The sequence below is a fragment of the Zonotrichia albicollis genome, chromosome 11, assembly GCF_047830755.1.
Source record: "Zonotrichia albicollis isolate bZonAlb1 chromosome 11, bZonAlb1.hap1, whole genome shotgun sequence".
NCBI classification, from domain to species: Eukaryota; Metazoa; Chordata; class Aves; order Passeriformes; family Passerellidae; genus Zonotrichia; species Zonotrichia albicollis.
In genome coordinates, this window is record NC_133829.1 from 18336341 (window position 1) to 18358412 (window position 22072).

General features: G+C 50.2%; 3 protein-coding genes across 10 annotated transcripts in view; 1 reads left to right on the forward strand and 2 right to left on the reverse strand.

Annotated features, from left to right (window-relative positions):
• CSNK1G1 (casein kinase 1 gamma 1) overlaps window positions 1-1794 on the reverse strand; it is a 91681-nt gene extending 89887 nt beyond the window's left edge. For 2 of the 3 annotated variants that reach the window (XM_074549688.1, XM_074549686.1), the window contains exon 1: window positions 1651-1794. The gene's annotated coding sequence lies outside the window, so the exon portion shown is untranslated. The remainder of the gene's footprint in view (window positions 1-1650) is intronic. The other variant, XM_074549687.1, reaches the window with a different exon arrangement.
• Window positions 1795-8884: 7090 nt separating this feature from the next.
• LOC102068036 (PCNA-associated factor) lies at window positions 8885-13262 on the reverse strand. 4 transcript variants are annotated; one of them, XM_074549698.1, is made up of 4 exons: window positions 13125-13262; window positions 11543-11632; window positions 10628-10769; window positions 8885-9294 (listed from the first exon to the last, which is right to left on the reverse strand). In XM_074549698.1, exons 1-4 carry the CDS (start codon window positions 13162-13164, stop codon window positions 9237-9239), a joined length of 330 nt encoding a protein of 109 aa, XP_074405799.1. In that variant the 5' UTR covers window positions 13165-13262; the 3' UTR covers window positions 8885-9236. The 4 variants fall into 4 exon arrangements, with proteins under 4 accessions (XP_074405799.1, XP_074405798.1, XP_074405796.1 ...); XM_074549697.1 differs by having other exon boundaries at window positions 10628-10791; XM_074549695.1 differs by lacking the exon at window positions 13125-13262 and adding an exon at window positions 12247-12501 and having other exon boundaries at window positions 10628-10791.
• Window positions 12623-22072, forward strand: part of TRIP4 (thyroid hormone receptor interactor 4) — a 47032-nt gene continuing 37582 nt past the window's right edge. For all 3 annotated transcript variants that reach the window (XM_074549693.1, XM_074549692.1, XM_074549694.1), the window contains exons 1-7: window positions 12623-12856; window positions 13190-13356; window positions 14849-14979; window positions 17293-17526; window positions 18700-18778; window positions 20704-20833; window positions 21835-22050. In XM_074549693.1, coding sequence (XP_074405794.1) covers window positions 12771-12856; window positions 13190-13356; window positions 14849-14979; window positions 17293-17526; window positions 18700-18778; window positions 20704-20833; window positions 21835-22050 — 1043 coding nt within the window. In that variant the 5' untranslated portion in view covers window positions 12623-12770. The remainder of the gene's footprint in view (window positions 12857-13189; window positions 13357-14848; window positions 14980-17292; window positions 17527-18699; window positions 18779-20703; window positions 20834-21834; window positions 22051-22072) is intronic.

The window sequence follows — 22072 nt, forward strand, 5'->3', positions numbered from 1 at the left end:
TAAGATTTCACTGGAGTCAGCAAGGTTTTTGCCAAAAGGCTGGAGCATCAGCGGTGCCGCTACACCGGCGGCCAGACCTTCAGCATGGAAAGTGAGATCTGCCTGGCACCCCTCACCTCCATCCTCCCTATTACTAAATACATCCGCATGGGTTTTTACTAATAATGATTTTTTTTATGACACACCATGATGTTTAAATTCTTTTCTTATCGGGTCACACCTTGCCAGCGGTCACCTTCCCTGAACAGAACTCCTGCTGGTATTTATCACTGGCAGCACCTCCAGCTCATCCCTGGCTCCAGGAGCTCCAGTGTGAGCCCAGCTTCACGTGGAAATAACCATGGTGTGCATCCCTCTTCAACAGCAATGCCATGAAACCCAAACTCTCTCATCAGTAACACTCCACCACCCAGGTGGCACTTCTAAAACTTGAGCCACTGGCAAGCACTGAGGAATTCTGCAGCCTGAATCTCTGCAAATAATTCATAATTCAAAGGCACTCTTTGTGTTTTTTGGAATGTGTCTGTGGGAAAGTGCTGCTAATATTTGATAAGAGCTTCTCAATAGGAACAAAGCTCGTGATTCCCAGTTCACCCATCATCCTCTCCCAAGAGGGACTGAGTTACCAGCACAGCAGAGAACCAGGGATGTGGAGATGGTTTGTCTGGGTAAATCACAGCTGGGCAGCTGAGAGAAGGAAAAGCAGATCCTGAAGAACTTGGGGAGTGGCTGCACAAGCTGACAGGCATTAGGTCACTAGTAAAAAAAAAAACCAGTCCAGTCTGAGGTCACACCCGTGACAGGGGGACTGCAGGCAGGTCACGGTGAGCCCAGAAATGAGCAAGGTAGAAAATGTCACACGAGTCAGGCACGGGAGGCAGCTCAACAGAGCTTGGACTCTGCTCAGAAGACTTCCCAGGAACAGAGAAGTCACTGTCGAGACAGGCTAAAGGGGACTGTTGGTAGCAGTGAAACATTTGCAAGGGCAGATGTCACCCTCCTGAGGAGCAGAGGCTGCCCCATCCCTGGAGGTGTCCAAGGCCAGCCTGGCCGTGGTTTGGAGCAGCCTGCTCTGGTGAAAGGGGTCCCTGCCCATGGCAGGGGCTGCAATGAGATGACCTTTGAGATCTTTCCAACCCAAACCATCCCGACTCCATTATTTGGATAAGACAACAAACCTCAACCCTCATAGAAACACTTCCCAGACGTAGGGGGGACACACAACTTCTTCACACAAATAAGTTGCTGATACACCTCCAGCTCCACAGAGCACCGGGAACACCACCAGGGAGGAAGGTGGCACCTCCCGTTCCTCCCCGGGCAGGTCCGTGCCCGGCTCTCCCGGGACAGCCCCTCAGCTCGGGCTGCCGATCCAATCCCGCCGCTCCGCCCCGCCGGCAGCACCAGCCCGGCGCCCCGAGCCCGCCCCGCTCCCCTCGCCCACACCCCGGCGGAGCCGCGACCCCCGCCCGCCGCCCCGCCCGGGGCTCCCTAGGGCGGCCCCACGGCGGCTCCTCCGCCCGCCCGCCCGCCCGGCCGGAGCCGCTCCCGCCGCACCGGCAGCGCCGAGCCCGGCGGAGGCTCCGCGGCGGGCGGGCCGCGAGCACCGCCCCCCGCCCGGGCCCCGCCGCCCGCGCCCCGCGGCCGTACCTGCTCCGCCGGCGCTGCGCTCCCCGGGCGGGCCGGGCCGGGCTGGGCCGGGCCGGAGCCGCCGCTGCTCTCCCCGCGCCCGCCGCAGCTCCTCCCTCACGGCACTCGACGGCCACAGCCCGACCCGGCAGCGCTCGGCGCCGGCACCGCCCCGCGCGGCTCCGCCCTATGGCCGCGCCGCGCCCGCGCCGCTTCCGGGGCACCGCCGGCCCTGGAAACCGCGTGGCGTTGCCAGGAGGAAGCGGCGGGCGGGAAGCGCGGCGGGACCGCGGCCACGGGGGCTCCGCTGCCGGCCGGGCTCAGCAGCAGCCGGGCTCAGCACCCTCCAGGACTCAGTACCCGCCGGGGTTCTGTATCAGCCGGGGGCCAGCATCAACCGGGGCTCAGCACCCGCCGGGGTTCTGTAACAACCGGGGGTCAGCATCCTCCAGGGCTCAGCTTGGCCCTCCGATGGGACTCAGCATCCTCTGGGGCTCAGCACCCACTGGAGCTCAGCACAAAGCTGGGCTCAGCACCCAATGGGGCTCTGCTTCCTCTGGGGCTCTGCCTCAGCCGGGGCTCAGCACCTTTCGGGACTCAGCAGCAACCGGGCTCAGCACCCAGTGGGGCTTTGCATCCTCTAGAACTCAGCATCCTTCAGGGCTCAGCACCTACCGGGCTCAGCATGACACTCCACTGGAACTCAGCATCCTCCAGGGCTCAGCACAAAGCTGGGCTCAGCACCCAGTGGGGCTCTGCATCTTCTGGGGCTCAGCACCCTCCAGGGCTCAGCTTGGCACTCCATTGGTTCTCAGCACAAAGCTGGGCTCAGCACCCAATGGAGCTCTGCATCCTCTGTGGCTCAGTACCAACCTGGCTCAGCGTCCAATAGAGCTCTGCATCCTCTGGTGCTCAGCATCAGCCATGGCTCAGCTCAGCACCCCATTAGGGCTCAGCATCCTCCAGGCTTCAGCACCCACTGGGGTGATCCCTGCCAACCCAAACCATTCCTTGAATCTGTGGGAGAGGAGCAGAAAGCCACTGGTGTCACCTAGATGCTGCCAAGCTGATTCTGGTGAAGAACTTGGCATTTAAACTGATATATTCGTAGAATCTTGGAATCACAGACTGCTTTGGGTTGGAAGGGACCTTAAAGCCCATCTTATTCCCTCCCTGCCATGGGCTGTGACACCTTCCACCCAACCAGGTTGCTCATGCCTTGAAAATGGTTAAAAACACCGTGAGGAAAACCTTCCTCCCTGGTGTGCAGGCCTCCAGCCTGGGACAATCCCATTATCCAGCCACACACATAACAGCTTGCCAGCATATGGGCCCCACCAAGGGTAAAGCAAAGGTTTATTTGGAAAATGTGTGCAGATCCAGAATTTAAGCATTAAAATTATCCATTTCCCCTACTACTTCATAATCCTGAGGCTGAGCTTAGAAATTTTTCCCTGATGCTGTAGTTAACCAGAAAACAAAGACCAGTTATAATAAAAATGGACATTTCACTTTAGGTTTTTGCTTTCTCTTTTCAGAGCTATACACACTTGGCTGACTCAGTATAGGTTTAATAAAGGCTTAATATTTCTGATTAAACCTTTTAATTTGTCAATATCAAAAGCAGAATGTCTCAATCCAGGCACCTGAAAAGCCTGTCCTGGCAGCATCCTGTCAAACCCTACCCTGAACCTCTGCTCCAAAATGAGCTTATTTTCTCATTCTTTGTGCTATTTTCTGTGCAAAATAATAATAATGTGGATATCACAATATTGACAATACCTTTGATCAAAGAGAGAGGCATTTTTTGCAATTCAGCTCCCATTTTTTTTTCTGCTCTGAACCCTCTGGGCACTCCCAAGGAGCATTTTAATTCTGAAAAAAATGATTTATCATCAATTTTAGTCCGAGCAGTTCTTCTGCTAAGTCCTATTAAATGTGTGGATTCTCATTAGCCCCGTGATAATCCCTTGGGAGTTTATCTGAACACCAGCCTGTGTGTTGAATAAAGGGGGGGTCAAAATTGACCCAAAAACGTTTGGGGTGAGTGAGGAGCATCCCAGTGGAAGTTCCTTGCCTCCTCATCCTCAGCCCAGACAGGTGAGATTCCAGCCTGATTCCCAAGCACCTTATCATGCAGAGAAGGGAAACATCCTGCTTTTCTTCCTGCATCTCTGGTCGGGATGGAGCAGCTCGTGGTGGGCAGGACAATCCCCCTTTGTCCCAGCACAGGCGAGGACAATGAAGCTCCTGTTGAGCATCAGGCACAGGGAGGCACCGCCCCAGCGTGGGCAGGGGGACCCTGCAGACACAGACCTCATATCCTTCTGAGAAACGTCCCAAGGGGAAAAAAGCAAGTTAAAGGGGAGACAAAGCTTTAAAGCGCATGTTTTGGCAGAGAGGTGAGAGCAGAGGGGTACTGAGGTCTCACTTGTCTCTCTTCCCGTAGAAACAGCCCTGTAAATACTCAATCCACAGCAGGAATATACATGAACAGGTTTGGAATTTAGCAAAATTAGCTCTAGAAGGAGTCGAGTGTGTCTCCCTTAACACAAGCAGGCAACACCTGAACTCTACAGCACAGTGTCCCCAGCAGGGAGGTTGCACTCCAGAGATGGGAAGTCAACAATCATGGCTATAAATTGGACACGGTCTGGTAACAGAAAAAGCCTTGAAAATCAGAAAAAAAAAAAATTATGAAACTCCCTCATGTGGGGATGAGATCGCTGAGATTTGGCAGTGGATTTCCCACGGCAGGGTACGAGGTCGGCAGCCTGACAGCTGATGGCCCTGCTCCCCTCCCCTCTGTCTGTGTCCCCATGGCCCAGACATCTGCTGTCCCCGCCGAGCAGCTGCCCCCCTGAGCAGGACAGCAGCAGGGGATCCTTCCTTCCTTCCTTCCAGCTAAATCCAACTGAAATGGGCTGTCTGGCCTGTTCAGGGGAGAAGGGGCCTGCAAGGAAAAGCTCAAAAGTGCTCTGGAGCAGCAGCAGTTTGTGATTATCCCTGTGAGAAAAAGCCTTAGGCTATGGGGATGAGATGGGATGGAGTCTGTTCCATCACTGTCTCTTGCCCAAACAAAGATCATTTTGCCCAGTAAGGTTTAAAATTCAATATATTAGGCCCTCGGGAATTATTATTTCCTAAACACTTCCATCTCTTCTCCTTTGTTTGCTCACTTTGCAGCTGTTTTTGGAGCATCCAACAGCTCCTGCTGAACCACATGCCCCGTTGTGCCAGCAGTGACCCCCTGAGCTCTCATTTGTGATGTGGGTACATCCAGCATCCCCTGGGGAAAGGTGTGGGTGCCCCAGCCGGGGTCAAAAGGAGCTCCTGGACCTTCAGGAGTGAATAGCAGGCTCAGCTGAGAGCAGTTTATTGCTCATTAGTGCTCTCAGGGCCGTGCTGTTCTCAAGGTCAGGGGTCAGATAAATCATTATTTGGACTATTGGAAGAAAATTCTATGTGTGAGGATGGAAATGAAGCTGCTGGGGGGAGTGGGTTGCCCATCCCTGACCCTGCACACCGCTGGGTTCGAGGAAGCCGCAGGGATTCAGCTGGTGACATGGAGGGTGATTTTGCTGGAGCCATTTCCTTACCTGGCAAGATAGCACAGGCTCAGGAAATGAGCAATTCCAGTCTCCCGTCCATACATTTATATATTCTCTTCACGTTTCCTAAATAAACGGGTCCGAGGCAGGAGGAGCCTTGTCTGGTCGCTGGCACAGCCCGGCGTTTGTAGCCGAAGCTGCTGCTGACATCTACGGTCAGCCCGGGGTACTGAAAAGCGTTTCAAAGTGTTTGAAAGTGGCGCAGCCACGGACTGGATTGGGTTGGAAAATGTCCTCGAATTCCTCTCAATCCATCCCCCTGGAACACTTTCCACTCTTCCTGGGTGCTCTAAGCACCATCAAACTTGGCCTTGGCAGCCACAGCTGCACTGGGCACGCTGTGCCAGGGCCTGCCCACCCTCACAGGGATGAATTCCTTCCCAATATCCCATCCCTGCCCTCTGGCAGTGGGAGCCATTCCCTGGGTGCTGTCCCTCCATTCCTTGTCCCCAGTCCCTCTCCAGCTCTCCTGGAGCCCCTTTAGGCCCTGGCAGAGGCTGTCAATGAGTTGTGGTGTTCATATGGATTTAACGAAAATATCATTATTATAGCATAACCCCTTAAAATTACAAGAAATTACCTCAGAAGTAAGAACCACTCTAAAGATATAAAAGTAATACTGACTGGATTTCCAGCTGATTGTTCCCCTTAGGAGGTTTCTCTGGAGCACACCTCTTGCCCAAAGACTGTGGAAATCCCATTTCACAGGGAAAACCTGTTAGGTGCTGTAACATTACACCCAGGATAGTGATACAAACAATTTATCTGTAAATTAATTTTCAGCACTGTGCATGACCCCTCTTTACCACATTAAATTTCACTATTAATTATATTGTCGGATTGAAGCACTTCTTGAGATTGATGGAAATCCTTCAGCACAGGTGTCAGCATAGGGGCAGCTCTCTTCAGCATTCTAAGGAGATTTTTATTGGAGCAACAGTAGCTGGAAAAAAACCCCCAAAAACGCAACCAGGCAAGCTTTTGGACATGGAAACCTCTTACATGTCTGGTCTTAATTATAAATTTTATTTTGGGTTGACTGGAGCTCCTGAGCTTTAGCATTCTCTCCTTGTCTAATTTTTTCCCTTATTTTCAGAAGAGCTGGGTGCTGCTCCTGTTTCCCTCTAGACTCAAAGATTAGCAGCAGGGGCACAGCTGGAGCTAAATCAGCTCCAGCCCCAGGGAGGGTGGGATGAAGGTCACCCTCCTGTATTCCCATTGGGGCAGGAAAACAGCCAAATAAACATCTTCTCCTGCATTTTGTTCCTATTGAAAACTCAGCTTTAAGGCTGCAGGTCCTGTTGCAAACATTTGGATTTTACCTGTGCAGAGGGAGCATGTTTATTTATTTATTAGAGGCAAAAGCAGTTTGGTTGCTCCTCAATCCCCAGTGTTGCTCTTTCCTGAGGTTCCCAGCAGGGTGGGAGGCACCACAGAGGCCAAGCTCTTTCTGTGCACCTCCCATCCCTGCACAGCCTGGTGAGCTCCAGCTCCATCAGATTTTATCTGCTTCATGATGTGTGAGAGCAATCCAGCACGGGAAGGCCATGGAGCTGTTGGAGTGAGGCCAGAGGAGGCACCAGAACGTTCAGAGGATGGAGCAGCTCAGCTGGGAGGAGAGGCTGTGGAGAATTGGGGTTGTTCAGCCTGGAGAGGAGAAGCTTTGGGGTGACTGAAGGAGGCAGCAAGAAACATGGAGAGAGATTGTTTTTACAAGGGCCTGGAGTGCCAGGACAAGGGGGAATGGTTTCCCACGGCCAGAGGGCAGGGTTAGATGGGATATTGGGAAGGAATTTTTCCTGTGAGCATGGTGAGGCTCTGGCAGAGATTTCCCAGAGAAGCTGCCCTGTCCCTGGAAGTGTCCAAAGCCAGGGCTTGGAGCACCCTGGGCTCGTGGAAGGTGTCCCTGCCCATGGCAGGGGAGGAGCTTTGAGGTCCCTTCCATCCCAAACCATTCTAGGACCTGTGGTTCAGGTCTCCATGAGCATTGCTCTGTGGGAACCCAGAGCATCCCTCTGGCTGTCCAGGACAGCCAAGACCCTGCTAGGGGGCTCAGTGACCCTGGCACAGAGCCCAGAACACCTGTGGGTTTGATTATCACCTGTGGAGCAAATTACCAACCTTATATGAAGATCAGCAAGCCACAACAGCTTAGGTAGAATAATAGTGAAGTTATCACGGGGTGGAAAAGCAGATTTTGGGGTTTTTGGAATGGGGGTTTGGGAGGCAAGATGGAGGGATCTGGGTGTGTTCAGCCTTTCTCCTTCTTCTTCTTGGTCCCCATCTGTCGAAGGAAGGGGACCAGGACACCAGTTGGTTCATCACAGGCTTTTCAGGTCTGGTCCGGTCCCGTTTATTGAAGAAAGCATCAAACACTTATACAGCAAATCATAAGCTTATGAATATCCTGTAAGCCAGCAATCTATTGGTTAAACTATAGCAATAACTCATCTTCATTCCTTAGGGGTTACACTTTCTTTTCTCATGTCTCTTTCTCTGTTTGTTATCACACTACAGCCAGGCCCAAGGACATGCTATCAACACAGGTGCAGGACTTGGAATTAGCCATGGTTTTGTACTTTTCTATTTTCTAGCAGCTAAATTCCCAACACCCATCTTCTGCTGTGATGGTGGCACTTACAGATTGGTTTAGAGTAGAAGCTCAGTGTCTAATATAGCTGATAGGTATTGGGAAGTAATTGTAAATATTGTATATGTAGTTTGTAGAATAACAAATGGAGGAAGGCAGAGTGCCTGGGACTGTCTTGCTGAGCTGACCTTGGCAGGACAGGAGAAAGAATTTTATAGATAAGAAACAATAAACAACCTTGAGACCAAGAAATGAAGAGCCCTGACTCCTTCTTCAAGCGCCAGGCTGCATAAAGAGAGTTTCCAGCTTTTCTCAGGTCACTGTGACCAGCTGAGATCCCAACATTGCTCCTTGATGAGCAGCTCCCATCCTTCCCCTCCTGTCACTGTGATGATGGTTTGTGTCATGTTAGGGCAAAAAAGTCTGGCTTGTTCAGATCTTCCCCCTTAATTTACATAATCTTAAAAAAAATTCTATTTAGGAGCAATCAATTGCAGCTTCTCATTCAAACCTGAACTGCTTTTCTGTGACAATTCTCCTTTTTATCAATAGACTTTTAGGAAGAGGTTTTTACAGCATTCACTGCTTTCCCCAGCAGGCTGACCTACAAGAGTTGCCACTAAACTCTCCTGGTGTGCTAAATTTAAATTTTAATTTTAATCTCCTCCTAACTTCCCTTTTTCATTTGCTCAACAATATCATGATAATTTCAGGGAGCTTCTGAGGAAGAGCAGAAGCAGAACCCCTGACACCAAGAGCTAGCACAAGGCCACACTTGCTTTTTTCCTATGAATTTCCCCAAAAGTTATGTGGCAATGTTAAAACACCCACAATAACAAGATTTATTTAGTTTTAGCCATTTATTGCCACCTCAGCTTTCAGAGTTCTGATTCTTTACAACAGCCAGTTTGTTTTAATTAAACTTCACCTCTAATCAGAGCAAATTTCAGCTGCCCACCCACCTCTCCAGTGTCTTTCCAAATCCAGTTTCTTATTTTTGGACAAAGAAATCTTCATTAACAGCTTTTACTGCAGCAAAGACACAGCACAGGTGTGTGCTCAGGTGGTTTCAGTTTATTAAAAACGAGGATCTGCTTTGCAGTAACGGAACAACCATGATCATGCAAGTCCTGCACAAACACAAGGCAGGCAGAAGATGAAAGACAAAAGCAGGAGGAACTCAAGCAAACCAAGATAAAAATTAAACCAGTGCTTTACAATGAACATTAAGTGCCAAACAGTAAAAACTAATTAATTTCTCCAGTGTTTGTGCCATCTCTCAGACTTTAAGGCTCGTACAAAAGTTGAAAGGAAGTAATAAAAAAAAGTAAAGAGCTATGCAAATGTACAAAACCCAGCTGGAGTAGGAGGAGCATTTTAACATGAAAATCGAGGTCAGGTCACATCTACTCTTCCTCCAAGCACTCTCTCTCTTCGGCAGGATCCAGTGGCAGGGGCCGAGCTCTGTAAGGAGAATTATTTCAAAAGCATTAGCAGGAACCAGCTCTGGTTTGAAAGGCTTTTCCCACAGCCCAATGACTTAGTTGGACCTTGAGGCATCAGGACTGACAGGGGCTCCTTTATCCTATGTTCTCTTCCCACCACCTTGTTCTTGTTCAGCCCAGCAAACTCCAGATTAAAGGGATGAAAGCTTTCCTGTCCTACAGCAAACGTTTTCTGTTTCACCAACAGGTGGGATGCACTTAAAAGCCTTTGTCTGCTTGTCCTGCAGGACAATTTGGGGCCAATTCTTATGGCATCTTATAGGTATTTCCAAACTCCCCCTAACAGATTGGAAATACCTATATCTGGTGGGAAAATGGAGTTCCAACCCAGAATTCCCTATGGAAAACAGTAAGATAATATTTTATACTACTGCCTTTTTAGTCAGCAGTGCAGCCTACAGTTAATCTCTGAGGCTGTAGATTCATTTCTACATTCAATTCCTGGCACGTGGAAGTTGTTAGTGCTCTCCTAAGCTTCTCCAAAACTTCACTGTGCTGGCAAAGTTATGCCTGAGCAGTAAGAACTTGCCTGAACTACCTGTTACTCCACCCATTTTCAGGAACCTTGATGAGGTCCCTGAAAACTTTGCCAGATTTGGTGAGAAACATCACATCCATGAGGACACAGAGGTCAGGAGACACACTGTCAAAATGCCCCTTCAAAAATGGAGTTTCACAGAGAAAAAATAATCACAGCTTGCTTCCTTGTGGTGGTCCCTGCTGTTGGTTTCTCTGGGTCTGGACTGAAGGCACTTGAGAGGGTAGTTCATGTTCAGACTCAAGTATTTATTATTTCTTATCACTAAAACAGTCTCACTGCTGTGAGTTCAGCAGCTTTTCATTAGAAGGCACAAAATGGCCAACAATCTCATTTTACAAGGTCTTTTAAGACTAAACTATCCAATGAAGAACTGACACCTGGATTATTTTCCCTTTTAACCCAATAACTGATCCCACAGAGCTGCAATGGGGACTTTTCTGCCCAATTACAAAATGCCACCATAACCCATGAAGAAGTATGAATAAGAAACCCAGGATGACACCCTGTGCCCTCCATCTTGCTTCCACCCACAACACACTAAAAATCCCAAAACCTCAATTCCTCACCAAGTGACACACCTATGCTGCTCTCTATGTTTCACACTTTTGTAGATTCTAGTTTATCTTGAAGTCTGGGGAACTTTCTCCATGAATGAGGGTCAAAGTCAGTGCTCCCTGGGGGTCAGGGCACCCCAGAGTAGACACAGAAATATTCCCTGGGTTTGCACACCTCCCCTTGCCCCAGTACCCACTCCAGGCCGCTGGTCCCGGGCGTGTCTCCGTCGGATGCGCGGCTCTCCTTGGATGGCAGCTGCAGGAAGTCACTGATGCCCCTTTGCCAGGCGGGCACCGGCCTCACACACACCCGGTTCAGCCCCACGGGGCGCCGCTCACCTGCGGGGAGCGCCGGGTCAGCCTGGGCAGGGCAGGACGGGAGGGAGGGAGGGAGGAAGGAAGGAGAGAGAGGAGGAGGAGGGAGGGAAGAAAAGAAGAAAGAACGTAGCGTGAAATATGTGTATTTTATGATTGGCTTCTTGCAAATATTACATGTATGATGTTAGAAAGTTATGCTGCGTTAATTTTCTTAAGTAGGGTGTTAAATATAGTTTTAGGCTATAACATAATGTTACAATAGAAACTATTGTAAGGTACTTTTTTAAAGAGGGGATTTGCACTGAGAGAGCAGCCACAGGACACCAGAATCTTTCAGAGAAAAAGGATTTATTGCTCTCTTATGGAGTTCTTCCACCTCACTCAGCCCTGAAGATGCCGTTAGGATTCAGAGGAAGAAGCTGACACTGAGAATCCTTTGTTTGAGTCGAATTTATGCATCATGTATGAGGCGTATGAATATGCAACAGGCTGTTGCTTTTAAGGGTTAATCCTCTGTTAACATGTATCTTTTTTGGGCTTATTTTGCCCAGAATAAGGTATCCGGACTGTCTGCAACTCTTTGCTCTTATTGTCTTGTATTGTCCTAAATCGTACTTGTCCAAATTTTTATTACTCTAATTATATTACTATCTTCACAACCATTTTATTACTATTAAACTTTTAAAATTTTAACAACAAGTGGTTGGCGTTTTTCACAGTAGCGAGGGAGAGAGGGAAAGAGTGAAGGAAGGAAAGGGAAAAGCGAGGGAGGGAGGAGAAGGGGCCACGCTCACCTCTCCGACTTGGCAGCGCCGGCCCCGCGCTGACGCTGCTGCCGCTGCTGCCGGAGCCCAGCGCCTTGCGGGGAGCGCGGGCGACCAACACTGCGGGGAAAGGGACAGCGGGGCTCAGCAGCGGCGCTCGGAACCCCCTGAGCCCTTCCGTGCCTTGCCCGCCACGTTCCGCTCGGAACCCCCTCAGCTCTGCCCGGCCCGTTCCCTTCCCGCTCCCTCAGCCCTGCCCGTCCCGTTCTCGCAAGGAACCCCCCTGAGCCTCTCCTGCCCGTCCCGCTCGGAACCCCCTCAGCATGCCCGTTCCTCCTTTCCTCTCCTGCTTGGAATCCCCCTGAGCCCTGTCCTGCCCGTTCCCTTCCCGCTCCCTCAGCCCTGCTCGTCCCGTTCCTGCTCGGAACCCCCCTCAGCCCTACCCGTCCCGTTCCCGCTCGGAACCCCCCTCAGCCCTGCCCTGCCCGTCACGTTCGGAATCCCCCTTGAGCCCTGCCCTGCCCGTTCCCTTCCCGCTCGGAACCCCCTCCAGCCCTGCCCGTCCCGGCCCGCTCGGAACCCCCTCAGCCCTCCCCTGCCCGTCACGTTCCGTTCTCTTCCCGCTCAGAATCCCCCTGAGCCCGTCCCGTTCCCTTCCCGCCCCTCAGCCCGTTCCATCCCTGTCCCCGTCCCGCTCGGAACCGCCCTGAGCCCGTCCCGTTCCGTTCCCGCACCCTTGCGGAAGGCACGACCACGCTGATCCACCTTGGTCCGCGCCATCCCTGCCCGGCACGGCCCGGCCCGGCCCGGCCCCGCCCCGGCAGCGCCATTGGCCGCAGCCCGCCAATGGAGCGCGGGGCCGCCCCGTCCCGCTGCCCTTCCCGCTCTCCTCTGCCTGGGCGGGATGTTGGGGAGAAATTCCCTGCGAGGGGGGCGAGGCGCTGGCACGGGTTGTACAGAGCGTCTGTGGCCGTCCCAGCTCTGGAAGTGTTTAAAGCCGCGCTGAACGGGGCTTGGAATAACGTGGTCTAGCGGGAGGTGTCGCTGCCCGTAGCGCGGGGTTGGAATGGAATGGAATGGAATGAGATGGAATGGAATGGAATGAGATGGGGATTTACGGTTCCATCCAACCCAAGCCATTCCCGGTTTGAATGAACCGGTCCCGGAACGGTAGCTCCGCGGCCGCGTTCCCGGGGGGAAGGGAAAGGAAGGGGAGGATGCCGGACGGTGCGGCGGCGTTTCCCGTCCCCCGCGGAAGATGGCGGCGCCCAGCGCGCTCCTGGCCTGGTGCGTCCAACACCTGCGCGGGGACTTCGGGCTGGACGTGGGCGAGGACGTGGTGAGGTGAGCGGGGCCGAGGTCGGACGGGGCCCTCCTGCCCTCTGAGAGGGGCTCCTCGGAGGAAACACGGTGTGCCAGAGCAGCTGCCGGGAGTTTGCCCGCGATTGTGGCTCGGGTGGAGATTCGGGGAGAGGTGGCGGGAGGTGGGATGTGAGGTGACAGAATCCCAGATTGCTCTTAGTCGGGAGGGATCTTGAAGGTGACATCGTTCCACCTCCTGCCATGGCCTTACCACAGAGACCTGATGGAAAAGGAAAGATAAATGTCCCACCTGTGCCATGAGGGCGCGGACCATCCTCTCCCTCACCCATGTTTATCCACCCCGGCCCGTTTTAGGTACATCTTGTCCATCACGAACGAGGAGGAGATCCGGGAGTACGTTGTGGACCTTGTTCAGGGCACGGACGGGAAGAAGAGCTGGTTTGTGGAAGAGCTGCTGAGCCGGTGGAGGAAATCTGCCCAGCTGCCCTCCGAGCCCTTCCCGGCCTACCGGAAAAAGGACGGTGAGTGCTGCAGAGAGGGAAACTCCCAGATAAACCCGGTTGTTGTGCTTACAAACAATTCCATGCCACGAATCCCTGTATGGATACATCCCATCCCTGATTTGGGGCAGTTTCAAGCCCGTTTTTGTGGTAGCAGGCCCCCAGCCAGGTAATAATGAGCATTGACTTCGTGATCCAGAAGTGTGAAAAACACCAGTCAGTTGTTTTTAAAATTTTAAAAGTTTACTAGTAATAGAATGGTTATAAAAATAGTAATATGATTAAAGCAATGACAATTTGGACAATTTGAATTAGGACAATATGAGACAATAGAGACAAAGAGTTATGGACAGTCTGGGTACCTTTTCTGGGCAGCACAAACCCAAAAAAGGACCCACCTTAACAGAGGATTAACCCTTAAAAACAACAGCCTGTTGCATATTCATACACCTCATACATGATGCATAAATTCCATTCAAACACAGGATTCTGTCTGGTCAGTGTCAGCTTCTTCCTCTGAATCCTGACAGCACCCTCGAGGCAGGAAGAAGTTCATTTCTTCTGATAATGGAGCAATAAATTCTCTTTCTCTGAAAGATTTAGTTGTCCTGTGGCTGCTATCTCACTGTGGGTCCTTTCTTTACAAAAAAAAAAAGCATCCTACATAGCATAGTTTCTATTTTAACATTTTCTATAACCTAAAACTATATTTAACACACAGAATTAATACAGCATAACTTTCTAACACATATAATATTCATTTTAATATTTGCAAAAAACCAATCATAAGAGACACATTTTTCACAAGAAGGCATGAAAGACACTTTATTATTAGAAATCTACAGTTCTTATAGAAACAATGCTGGACCTAAGACCTGGTTGGTCTCAAAGTGAAAACCTCTCACACATTTATTGGTGGCTATCAGTAACACACTCTAGAGAACTATATATAGAACCATATCTATAAACAGGGGTTACAGAAAGAGAGATAATAATGGTTTGAATTTTTTTTCCTTTAAGTTTCCCACAGCTTCCTAGGATTTTTCTGGGAAAGTCTGTGGCCAGAGAGCTGCTGCTACACGTTTTCAGTCATGAAGTAGAGTCCAGGGACATCTTTCTTCTGCTGGCACTTACTCATCCTCTTGCTTGTTTTATTAGAGGCAAAAGCAGTTTGGTTGTTCCTCAATCCCCAGTGTTGCTCTTTCCTGAGGTTCCCAGCAGGGTGGGAGGCACCACTGAGGCCAAGCTCTTTCTGTGCACCTCCCATCCCTGCACAGCCTGGTGAGCTCCAGCTCCATCAGATTTGATCTGCTTCATGATGATGAGAGCAATCGAACACGGGAAGGCCATGGAGCTGTTGGAGTGAGGCCAGAGGAGGCACCAGAACACTCAGAGGATGGAGCAGCTCAGCTGGGAGGAGAGGCTGTGGAGAATTGGGGTTGTTCAGCCTGGAGAGGAGAAGCTTTGGGGTGATCTGAGTGTTGCTCCTGTGTCTGTGCTTCTCCCACTGCAGAGGCTCTGGAGGTGCTGCGGGAGCAGGGCAAGAAGGGGAAGCGCAAAGGGAGGAACAGGCAGGAGACCCCGGCACAGCCCGAGCCCAGTGCTCATGGGGAGGAGGTGAAAACCCCCCTGGACCTGGCCAAGGTGAGTGTCGGGCCAGGAGGGCACTGGAAAGGCTTGCCTGGGGAAAGAGGGTGTCAGACACTGAGGAAGGTGGAAATGAAAGTCTGGGACATTGGGGTGCCCAGGTGGGCACTGCTCAGGCCACACCTCAAATCCTGGGGTCAGTTTTGGGCTCCTCACAAGAAAGGCAGTGAGGGGCTGGAGTGTGTCCAGGGAAGGGTCTGGAGCACCAGGAGCAGCTGAGGGAGCTGGGAGGGCTCAGCCTGGAGAAAAGGAGGCTCAGGGAGGACCTTGTGGCTCTGCACAACTCCTGACAGGAGGGTGGAACTGGATGGGGGTTGGCATCTGCTCCCAGGAAACAGGGACAGGATGAGAGGAAATGGCTTCAAGCTGTGCCAGGAGAGGTTTAGGTTGGATATTAGGGGAAAAAATTCATGGAAACCATGGTCAGATACTTGAATGGCCTATCTAGGACAGTGGTGGACGGTTCATCACTGGAAGGTTCAAAAACCATGTGGATGTGGCACTTGGGGAGGGAGAGAGGGTGGAGAAAAGGGAAGGAGAGGGAGAGAGAGGAAAGGAGAGCGAGTTAATGATGGGTCTCTGATCTTGGAGAGCTTTTCCAACCTAACCATTTCCATGTTTCTATGATGTCCAGGCTGGGGAGAAGGGTTGTGTCTGTTTGTGTCTGTAATGGGATAAAATAATCAAGTAGCAAATATGCCAGCATGGATTTTTCTCCCCTAGAAAACCTGAGAAGAGAGAGCAGGTGCAGGAAGTTGAGGCTGTAATTAGGAATAAAAGGGATTTCTTTAAATCAGATGTGAGGGTGGGGAATTGAAGCCACCAAGTGGTTAGAACATCCTTTCCTACTGTATTTAAACTATCTCACACTGATTGAAGCTTTAATTAGAAACTGAAACACTTCAGAAAGAAACTGTGGAATAAGAGCATAGAAACACCAAAACCTGAGAAATACTGCAATTCCTGAGTAAGGAGTAGAACTTAAATTCATGTTTTTAAATTGAACTTTTTGGAGCAGGGAGGCTGCAAAGGCTGAAAGTATTTTGTAAAAGTGTTTATAGGATAAACCACAAGATTTTTGAATTGGTGGGTTAAAAATGGACAGTGATGTTCCATTTCCTTGTAGTTACCTTCTAACTTAATTAAAATTTAAAAAAAAGTGAGAAAAAGGACTTTGGCAGATCTATCTTCTTTTGGGTATTTTATGGTGGCAGTGAATGTGGCAGTGGCACTAAAACCAGTTGGACCTTACTGGGAGGACTGGAAATGCTGCATCTGCTTGTCACTAAACCAGATTGAAACTCAGATGAAATCACTGAGGCCAGATCACAGAGGGAGGAGCAGAATTTGTTTTACAGCTCAGTACTTGAACCCTCCTGTGTGGAAAACCTCCTTCTGAGGTGGCTGTGCCAGGTGGGATTTGGGGAGGCTGCTGGGAGGTGGCGTGGCTGGGAATGCCCAGGGTGCACAGCTACAAACAGGGAGTCTAAATAACTCTTGGAAATGAGCTTGGGAGTGATGCCTTGTGAGGGTTGACCCAGAACAGAGACTTTATTCTTTAGACTGAGCTAAAGAATAAAGTAGGGATTTATTAAGAGGCCTCAATGGATCCACCTTGGGCAGCACAACCCAATATGGCCACAAAATGGATCACAGGTTATGGGGTCACACACACTTTTATCAGTTTGGTCCATTTGCATTTTGGACCAAAACAGTTACAGCTCCAGCAGCCCATCAAGTCCCAGTTTTGGTTCTATTGGCATATTGGCCTAAAACAATTACAGTTTCAGCCCATGCAGTCCCATCCTTCCTGTTTTCTCTCTTCAGCCCTTGTTGTTTGTGCTCTTGGGGCTGAGATCTGGATCAGCTGTCCTTGGGTCCCCAGCTAGAGCAGGAATTGTTGTGGCTCCCTACTGTCTCCTAATATGAAGCCTGGACTTGCACACTAAAGCAGAACAGAATCTGAAATATAGAAAAGCCAAACCCTGGGGCATCAGGAGTAGCTGAGCTGCTGTTTGGAGCTGTTAAACAGGCGTGAGGCTGTAGAGAGCAGCACTCACTGCCCAAATCCCACCAGCTCCAGCTGGCATGGGTGGCAAACATCGAGTGCATCCTGGTGTCCTTGCTTTGTTTGGATTCCTTGGAGCTTTTCTGGCAGGCCTGAGCTTGTCTTTCCGCTCAGTCTGGGGTCTGGTCCAAGTTCCATTGCAGTGAGGCAGAGTAACACACTTGTCTGAGCTCCTGGCCTGCCCGGGGGTCAGTGCTGCCTCTCTGCTGCCCAGTTTGTTTGTTTATTTTTTCCCTTCCCAGGCCCAGGAGAGCAGCAGTGGGGTCAGCAGCAGTAGCATTTCCTGCAAGAAGAAGCCCAAGTATGTCAGCCTGTACACCAGGGAGGGGCAGGACAGGCTGGCCGTGCTCATCCCAGGCCGCCACGCCTGCGAGTGCCTGGGCCAGAAGCACAAACTCATCAACAACTGCCTGGAGTGCGGGCGCATTGTGTGTGAGCAGGAGGGCTCTGGGCCCTGCCTCTTCTGTGGGGCCCTGGTGAGTAACCAGGGAGTTACTGTGAGGGGCTTGGAGCACAAGCCCTGGGAGGAACAACTGAGGGAGCTGGGGGTGCTCAGCCTGGAGAAAAGGAGATTCAGTGCTGCCCTCATCACTCTGCAACGCCCTGAAAGGTGCCTGTGCTCAGCTGGGCTTGGGCTCTTTCTCCAGAACCAAAGGACACAGTCTCAAGCTGCACCAATGGAAATTTAGGTTGGATATCAGGAAAAAGTTTTTACTGAAAGAGTGAGAAAGTTCTGGAATGGCCTGCCCAGGGAGGTGGTGGAGTCACCATCCCTGGGTGTCTTTAAAAATACACTGGATATGGCACTTGATGTCATGGTTTATTTGAGATGATGGGTTGGACTTGATGATCTTTAAGGTCTCTTCCAACCCATTGATTCTGTGAATTCTGTGTCCTGCTTGGACCTGGAGAATTTGGCTGAATTAGCCCTTCAGATTGAATTTCCTCTTGCAGAGTTCTAAATCAGGAAAGGAAAGAACCTGTTAGGAGGTTTCCCCCATAATTTACATGGCTTTGGAGCTTGTCTGGTTTCTGACAGTCTGCTGTGTGTCTCTGCAGTGTCCAAAATCTCTGCAAGGCTTCAGCCCCATCCCAGGCACAGCCCTGATCTCCTTGTCAGGAGCAGTGTCCTGCTTTTCCTTCAACTCCTGTGTGATATGGATCCTTTGGGATACCAGATTCAGTTCAAAGGGCACCTTTTGGAGAAAGGGGACAAGTTATTGATGGCAGAGGAGATTCTTCTCCATGTGAGAGGAGAATTTTAACTGGGTAGAGCAAAATGTTTTAAAGCAGATTGGTTGCTATTTTGAAAGATCAGTTTAACTCCCAGTGGCCAAGAAGGAGAGAAAAACTGTTAAGGGTTGTGGTTCTGCTTGGGATAGTTCTGAGCTCATCTCTTGTCCTTTGAGCTCAATCAGCAACATGTCCACCCACAGAACAGGGAGAGACCAAACTCTACTTTTCTCTTTAGTAAAGAATGAGCTTCCAGGCTTCTCCCCATGTCTGTGGGGAAGAGAAGGAGGTGTGGGTTGTCACTGCCACTTTAAACAGTCTGAACTGTTGTCCAGGGCTCTGAAATGGTCAAGCTGTGGCATCTTTTCCATGTGATGTCCTTCCTTCTCAAGCCTTAATTTCCTTCTGTTGCTCAGGTGTGCACTAAAGAAGAGCAGGACATTCTTCAGCGGGACTCCAACAAGAGCCAGAAGCTGCTGAAGAAGCTCATGGCAGGTCAGTGGCCATTCCATACCTGGAATAGAATGGATCCAAATGGTTTCTGTGCATTATTTCCTTCAGACTTGACTGAGCCACTTGCCCTCATTGCTGCCCTTTGTCTGGCATTAAAGGGATGGACTGGAAGTTTTCCCTTGGTTCCTCCTGCAAGCCCTAGGCAGCATTGCCAGGCTTCAGCAGAGGTGACAGTGGCAGGTGTCACATGGCAGTGTGTGGTGTCCTTTCCCTGAGGCCCCAAGGCTGCTCATTCAGCCTTCCAGAATCAATCCCATGAGCTGGATTCTTGTAGCAGTCCTTGGAAATTAGGATAAGTCTCCTGTGGAATGTGTGCTGTGCAAGATAAAGTGCTGCTGTCTGATTTGCTGGGCTTAGAGAGGTGGTGGTTAATATTTTCTAATGGCTCTTCTTGTCTCACACTTACCTTGGGAGCTAGAAATGGGAACAGAGCCAAGGAAAGCAAGAGGAAATACAACCCAGTGTCCCAGCAAGGACCTGTGCATTGTGGGGATGTTTGTCTGAGTTTAGCTGAACTGCAGCCAAGGTCGTGGTGTTCTTGGTTGGAAACTTTGCTGAGGAACTGGGGAAATATTTACTGCAGATCTGGGCTTCTCCTTAGAGCTGTGGAGATGGCAGGAAGATGGAGTCCTTGAGAGCACCAGCCAGTCTGTTCTGTCCTTCCAATACAGATGTTGGCACACTTCAGGATCTCTTTTCTTACCTGTTTTGTCTCCTTCCCTCCTGGCCCTGCCAGCTCTTGTTTTGTTCTCTGTGTAGGTAAAAGCTGGAATGTGGTTTGCTGTTTGTTTGGGAATAAAAATTGTGCATCAGTGACCAAAGGGAAATACAGACAATTGTTTCCCTGAAATGAAGGCATTTCCCAGTGTGGTGAAGTGCACTGATTTGTTCCATCATGGCCTGGGTTCAAACCTTTTATTGTGGCTTTTTTTGGTTATTCCCTGTTGGTTGGGTGGGTTTGGGGCCCTTGCCAGGAGGGGTAAGAAGGAAGAGCATTTGCTGGGAATAGATTTCTCCATCTCTGGAAACAGCTGGTTTGGGAATCTGGTGTGGTGTGTCAGAAGAGGATCTAGTTTGAGGGAGGCACAAACAGCAGCAGAAGGCTCTGGGTCTGCCTGGAATCTGTCCTGGGCAAGAGGCTCTTTGTGGGGGTAACAATGTGTAGGAAGGGTTTGGCTTTTAGGAGGGGACTCCTAAAAAACTGGGGTTGTTACTGAAGAAGAAAGGCCTCCAGACCTTTGAGCCCTTCCCAGTCTTAGAGGGCTTATGAAAAGAAGAGAGAAGGACTACTTAAATGGGCAGAGATAGGACAAGAAGGAATGGTTTTAAACTAAAATATGAGAAATTTAGACTGGATTTTGGAAAGAAATCCTTCTCTGTGAGGATGGTGAGGCTCTGGCACAGGTCTCCTGAAGAGGTAGTGGGTGTCCTATCCCTGCAAGTGTTCCAGGCCAGGTTGGATGGGGCTTGGAGCACCCTGGGATAGTGGGAGGTGTCCTTGGTGTTCCACCGTGGCAGGGAGTGGAATGAGATGAGCTTTAAGGTCCTTTTCAACCCAAACAATTCCATGGTTCTATGGCCTGAGGCCCATGGTTGGTGATGGGAGGGGTTTTGACTGCCCAAATTGTTAGGGAAGGGTGAAGGAAAGCCAAAGGCCAAGAGCTTCTCCTTAACCTCTACCCAGATTTTATCACTGTGATATTTAAGTGATTCCTTCTCTTTGGAGGAAGGAGTTTTTGAAATGGGCTTGAGGGAAAATTGTGGCTTTAACCTCCCAGAAAGATGCTGATCTTCCTGAAAAGCTGTGCTTTCAGCTCCTAGCATGGGATTTAGTTTAGGGGACATTTCTGCAGCCCAAATGGCTTTAGCACGCTGAGTGCTGAGCTGTGGTTTGTTTTGTGCCTCAGGTGCTGAAAGTTCAGGAAATTTGGATGCCATAAGCAAAGGCCTGCTGCCTCAGCAGGAAGCAAGACTCAAATCAGGCCTGGAGATGGCTGTGAAGCACAAGGACAAACTGTTGGAGTTTGATAGGACAAGGTAAGATACTAGGTGGAAGACTCTTATGAACAGCATAAATGACCTGGCAGGTGAGCTGCCTGTAGCAGAAATGTTGGGAATTCCTTCTAAAACCCACAGCCACTTGTTGTGGTGTTGGGGGTCCCCAGGATGAGGTGAGAGATGAGAATCTAAGTTCTCTTATATTATGATATTATATTAAAAGAAAATGATGTACTAAAACTATACTAAAGAAAGAGAGAAAGGAGACATCAGAAGGCTAAAATAAGAATAAATAATAAAAACTCGTGACTGACCAGAGAATCTGACACAGCTGGGCTGGGATTGGTCATGAAGTAAAAACAATTCACATGGAACCAATCCAAGATGCTCCTGTTGGTAAACAACCTCCAAACCACATTCCATATTGTTTACATTTCTTTTCTGAGGCTTCTCAGGAGAAAAATCCTGACAAAGGGATTTTTCATGAAATATCACAGTGACAGCCACTGACACCTTAACTAAGGCATTGGGTGGGACAGGAGTGAGTCTCTGGAATGGATCCTTTTGCTTTTTGTCTCTGACAGTCCAGCTCTCCAGAGGGATGGGAAAGAGAGATTTATGGAATTCACAGGCAACCCTGATGAGGGGGAGAGAAAGGATGGAGTCAGATGCATCAATCGGAAGGCTAATTAATTACCTTATTATACTATATTATTCTATATTATATTACACCATTACATTTAAGCTGAATCTGCCAAGCACTCAACTCTGCACAGAATTTTGTGACTGTCAGAGACAGTCCCAACACACACAATCCCCTGATAGGCCAAGGAAACAAAACCCCATCACTTTGGCTAAACAATCTCCACAGTGCATTCTCCTTTTGCACAAACATAGGCACAGCAAACGAGATAAGAATATTCTTGGGAGGAATTGTGCCTTGCTTTTCTCTGTGAGGAGAAAAGTGGGGCTGCACAGCTTGGAGGGTGGGTTTGGGGCTGTGCCGTGCTCACCTTCTCCTGTGGGGGCTGCTCTCGCAGCGTGCGGCGGACGCAGGTCATTGATGACGAGTCGGATTACTTTGCCACGGACTCCAACCAGTGGCTGTCCAAGCAGGAGAGGGAAGCGCTCCAGAAGAGGGAGCAGGAGCTGCGGGAGCTGCGCCACGCCTCCCGGCTGGCCAGGAAAATCACCATCGACTTCGCAGGCAGGCAGATCTTGGAGGAGGACAGCAACATGGCTGAGTACCACAGCAAGTGAGTGAGGGCTGGCAGCGTG